This window comes from Rosa rugosa, chromosome 4 (genome assembly GCF_958449725.1).
Source record: "Rosa rugosa chromosome 4, drRosRugo1.1, whole genome shotgun sequence".
NCBI classification, from domain to species: Eukaryota; Viridiplantae; Streptophyta; class Magnoliopsida; order Rosales; family Rosaceae; genus Rosa; species Rosa rugosa.
In genome coordinates this window covers 25,094,103-25,099,211 of record NC_084823.1, presented here as the reverse complement: position 1 = coordinate 25,099,211, position 5,109 = coordinate 25,094,103, and the positions used below count along the sequence as shown (strand labels likewise).

The 5,109-nt window shown below is 37.2% G+C and overlaps 1 protein-coding gene across 1 annotated transcript; it reads right to left on the bottom strand.

Moving 5' to 3' along the window:
• Positions 1-1,566: 1,566 nt before the first annotated feature.
• On the bottom strand, positions 1,567-4,858 carry LOC133743895 (elongation factor 1-gamma). The gene is made up of 8 exons (XM_062171965.1): positions 4,745-4,858; positions 4,577-4,621; positions 3,957-4,106; positions 3,812-3,872; positions 3,680-3,732; positions 3,478-3,579; positions 2,405-2,915; positions 1,567-2,142 (listed from the first exon to the last, which is right to left on the bottom strand). The coding sequence occupies exons 2-8, from the start codon at positions 4,583-4,585 to the stop codon at positions 1,763-1,765; spliced, it is 1,266 nt and encodes a 421-aa protein (XP_062027949.1). The 5' UTR covers positions 4,586-4,621; positions 4,745-4,858; the 3' UTR covers positions 1,567-1,762.
• Positions 4,859-5,109: the final 251 nt, after the last annotated feature.

The window sequence follows — 5,109 nt, the reverse complement described above, 5'->3', positions numbered from 1 at the left end:
ACCACAAAAGGGTTGTAGCAAAGATCAAAATATTAGTAAGGAGTAAATACAGTTGGTTGGGGGAGCTGGCTACTTAGCTAGTAATAAAGTGAGGATCATGATCAAAATAAAAGTAAGTAAATAAAAAATGATCTTTTTTTTGGCAAAAAATAAAAAAGGATCTTAGAGACCAAAAAGAGAGAAAAGGCGATCGAGATGTAGGAGTAGAAGGTGGATGACCAAAGCCATCGAGATTTGAGACATAGGAGAGCAAAAGCCAATAACACAAAAAGTGTCACTGTCATTATTGGAGAATTTTCGCTTTTTTATTTCATTTTTGTAGTTTTAAGTTAAAGCAATATCTTTTAATTCTGTAGTGACAGTCATTGAATTATGATTAATAATGGTTGTTTAGTAGTGGTGAATCTAAATTATCTAATAATGGTGTGTAGTAGTTTAAGATTAGAAATTAGTATAATTATATAAGTTTTTTTTAGAAATGATTAATTGCATAAAGAAGCAATCTAGATAATTACACAAAAAATAAGTACATCAAAAAGTCATTGCGGTCTTTCCTCAACCTAAACTTGAAATGCAAGAAAAAAACACTTTTAAGTGTTGTCGATTAAATTTTCATGGGATATATGTACAAATAACTGAAGACAAAAAAGCCCTTCAACCCTTCCGATACCGCTAGCAAAAAATCACCATTTTCGTTTACCGCAACTAAACCTCTCAAACCAGCCACCTCATTCACCACAACATCAACATTTAGTTTAAGATGAGGGAAAGAAGGCCGTGCCCAATGAATATGAGCAGAAGATGGACTAGCAGAATAACTCGAGCTCTGATGTCGTCCCAAGAATTCATATTGCAATCCGAGAACCTGAGTCTAATGGAAATTAGCACTCACCCGCTTGAGGTTATTATTTCTAGCCTGCCAGATCCTTCTACAATCAACACCACCACCAAGTTCCTACGAAGTGAAACCGGAAGCCGCAAATTTAAAAAGGCCTGTGAAGTACGCCAGCGACCAACAGCAACTCTGACATTATCTAGTCACCAGACCTCCTTAGCTTTTGTACAGGACTAAGAGCATGAAGAGTAGTTTCATACTGTCGAAATATGTCGGCGATGAAGAAAAAATGTGTAGCTAGAATGTCGTGCAGCACCGCCCATAGAAAAACCTTTGCTGTCTCAAGTATTCTCGGCTTCCATATCACCTGACAAATAAATCACATCCACCCGAGCAGAGGAGCTTCCCTCATGTCCTTCATTCCTGAGCCTCAGATTCTGAGCAAGCAGGTTACCCTTTTCACAAAATAAACTCCCGTCTTAGACTGGTGCCATAATAACTTGTCGATGGTCAATCTTGCTATAGCATAACTGATTTTCAGGCAGCAATCGTGTCTACACATCTCGTAGGGTACAATTAGTCCACCTTGAGAATATTGCTCCCTTTAGAACACTGTCCCGTGTCTGTTAAAAACCACCATACCATAACAAGAAAAAATAATAATAATAACTTTGTATAAACTTAAAGCCTTGTGTTTCTACCAATCACAGAAGGTAAACTAATAGAGAATATGCCACAAAAAGGTCAACTCAGATAATAAGCATACATTTGAGAATGTGTTTCTATTATATAGAAAGATCCAAAATGAAATAGCAAAAGCAACTAGTCACTCAAAGGCTAGACTCCAGTCTGAAAAAGAAAAAAAATAGACCACAGAGACAGGCTAACACAAAACTGAGACAAAAACACAACCGAAAATTAGATATTTCACTTGAAACATTTGGCATCCAAAAGAGGCTCTCCCTCAAAAGGCTCCTGGTCTTCAATCATCTGACTCACACGCTCCTTTTGGTTTTCATCTGAGATGTCGACCTTGGTCCACTCATAAAGCTCCATGTCATAGCACTCATTCATCACAAATTCAGGGATTTCTGGGCCACGGAAGAGCCACAAGCCCTTCACCTTGTATGGTGGGTTTGCACCAATAATTAGCATCTTCCCAAAAGCATACTTGCGGGCCAGATCCATCCGTTGGAGAAATCCACCGACCTTGTTCAGCGTCACGAAGGAAACAGTATTCTCATCATTGTACTTGTAATCACAGAACCAAAGAGAATATCCCTCAGGATCGTACATGTCCCAGAATCCTACAATGATTAACAAGGAAAACACAGGTCAAAATCTAATTTATATGAACAACCAAACCAGGTAACTTCCAAAATTTGAAAAAGTAACTAATGAGTATCATACTTTAACAGCATAACCCAATCACAGTATTCCACAATCAATGCATGAACCAATCGAAATAAGTTAAATTGATGAAAGAATGTTAATTTAAAATGTCAAACCTTGTTTCTCTTAATCATCTATACCATTGAGCTGTTAAGGGTAATGAATTGAGATGATTACCTTTAATTGCCACCTCACGGAAGTTGGTCTTCGTGTTAGAGTAAAGCCTTTTCCAGTCATCCAATATCATCTTACTCGGGGGAAGCAGATCAAGAGGATTCTTGGGTTTTGGCTTTGGTGCCTCTTCCTCCTCAACTTCTGCTTTGGGCTTTGCCGGCTCCTTCTTGGCTTCTTTCTTTGGCTCCTCCTTAGCCTTGGGTTTAGCAGATTCTTTGGCCTGGGCAGGCTTCTTTGCAGATTGAACAGCAGGAACAGAATCCGTCTGCTTAACCTCACCCAATACCTTTTTGAAGTTTGGTTGATTGACCATGGTCCAAAAGTATCTCTCAACATGAGGAAACTCTGAAGTGAAGCTCTTAGTCATGAGCTTAGTGAAGCCCATAAACAAATTGCATGTCATAATGATGTCAGCAAGGGTGACAGAATCCCCAACAAGGTATGTGCAGGAAGCAAGGTGTGTGTTCACTGCACCCAGTGCTCTCTTCAATGCAGCAATTGCAGCTTCCTCTGCCTTAAACAACAAACAAATAAAAGTACATGTCAGAAAGAACTCCACAGAAATCGTATTGAAAAGAAGAAAAATCCGGTCAGACAGACCAATGCAGCTGAAATAAAGTAATTACAAACAGCAGATTATTTCTTTAAAATCACTATTTCAAAAGTATAGATTGATGTATATACCAGATAACCAATATTGTAGTAATTGGGCCAGTTTGAGATTCCTATGTGCCTAAACAGATTATTCGTGCTACAGTATTAAAACATAACATTGTTCCAATCTTGTAATCCAATGAATGTTTAACTAAAATGATAGAGAACAAAAACAAAAAGTACTATTATTCGAGATGAACAGATAAAACCAAGAGAAAACATTTGAACTCAATATCGACCAGACACAACTACCAATAAGAATTCATATGCACTGAAACAGGTATTCTATTAACCTCTGCTATAAATATTTCAAAGAAAGGAAAATGGCTCATCAGGTATATCTTTATTTAAACATCAGAGCCACACTCAAAAGCTATATGGAATAAAGCCAAAACCAAATAATTCTGAACTGTGTCACTTACTGGAGGAAGATAGACAGCCCTTCCCATTCTTGGTCTAAACCAATTAACAATGTTAGCATCAATCTCCAAGGATCCAAAATCAATCCATTGCTCGATATGGGCCTAATGAAAATAATATAGTAAGCACAACAAAGAGCAAGAGAATCCGAAGAAAACTGCAAAACGAGACAGAAAAAAAAAACTAGAGATATCGAGTTCTTACATAATCAATTGAAGATGAACCATAAAGAGGATTGTCAGCCTTCAAGTGAGTAACTGAAGCAACACAAACACCATTAATTTTCCAATACAACAACAAGATTTTATAATGCAAGTGAATACAGAAGAATCTTACCGTAACGTGCAATGGCATTACTCTCGAAGATGGGACCATCAGGTGTTTCCAGCACAGGAACCTAGAAATATATCAGAGATCCTTTAGAAGATATTATCAAACTAGCATGTCCATTACTATTTGCTAGTCAGAGAAAACAGTCTACCTTCCCAATCGGGTTCATCTTGAGAAATTCAGGAGTCTTGTTCGAGACGCCCATCTCAAAGTTGGGTGCAAGTGCAACTTTCACACCTGTATACTCTGCAGCAATGAGAGTCTTGTATGCATTTTTGTTTGTACTCCCTGCATGCAGGACCTGCAAAGTGGATCAGATAAACCTGTTAACCAAAACCAGATCGCAGATGGCAAAGATATGATTAGATAAAAAAAAAATTACCAAAGTGATTTCAACAAATACATAAATAACAACAAAAGCAGAGGCCTTATTAGAAATTGCATATGCATCATCTATGTAAAAAATAGAAGACAGGATTCAACAACACTGCTCTATTAAAAGACCGTCTTGACAAATAAAACACAATTTTTCAAAACAAAATTTTTAAAAAAATAATAATAATCTATTATAAATTGTATCCCAATGATGAACTTCAAGGATCAATCAAACCTAAATTGGCAATTGGCCATATCAAGGAAAAAAAAAGCCAAGTACGATCTTACAAATAAGATTTTAAAATGAACATCAAACACAAATCAACTAACGAAAATAAATAGTGCAGTAAAGGAGACACAGATTTACTACAGCTGAAAGAAGAAACGAAAACTCACCAGAGCCATGGCTTGCCGGAAAAATGAATCGCACAGAGTTGAGATCTGAAACATGCAAAAGAAAAATCGAAACTGTAATTTCAGTAATTGATAGCAACAAAAAGAGAAGGGGATAGAGAAGACGCTCCAAGAAATCAACTTTGTAGAGAGAGAGAGAGAGAGAGAGACCTGTGAGGCGCGAGCGTTCTTCCGATAGAGTAGAGAAGGAGGGAGGAGTGAGTGAGAGAGCAAAGAGACGATATAATAGGGGAACTGAGAAGGAAGCAGACGCTAGGGTTTTTGTTGCGACTCATTACGACTTCAGCTGTTTAATGGGTCGGGCATTTCACACCTCCAAACCAATGGGCCTAATTTAGGCCCAGAATTAATTCTTGATAATCTGACCTTCTTTTGTTTTTTTTTGTGGTTCTATTCACACACCGTTTTTCTCTATTAACACAATAACACACCCTCTCTATTTTTCTATTACTTTAAATCAATTTTTTTTTACAAATTACCCTAACTACCCTCTCTTGCAATTAATTTTTTTTTTT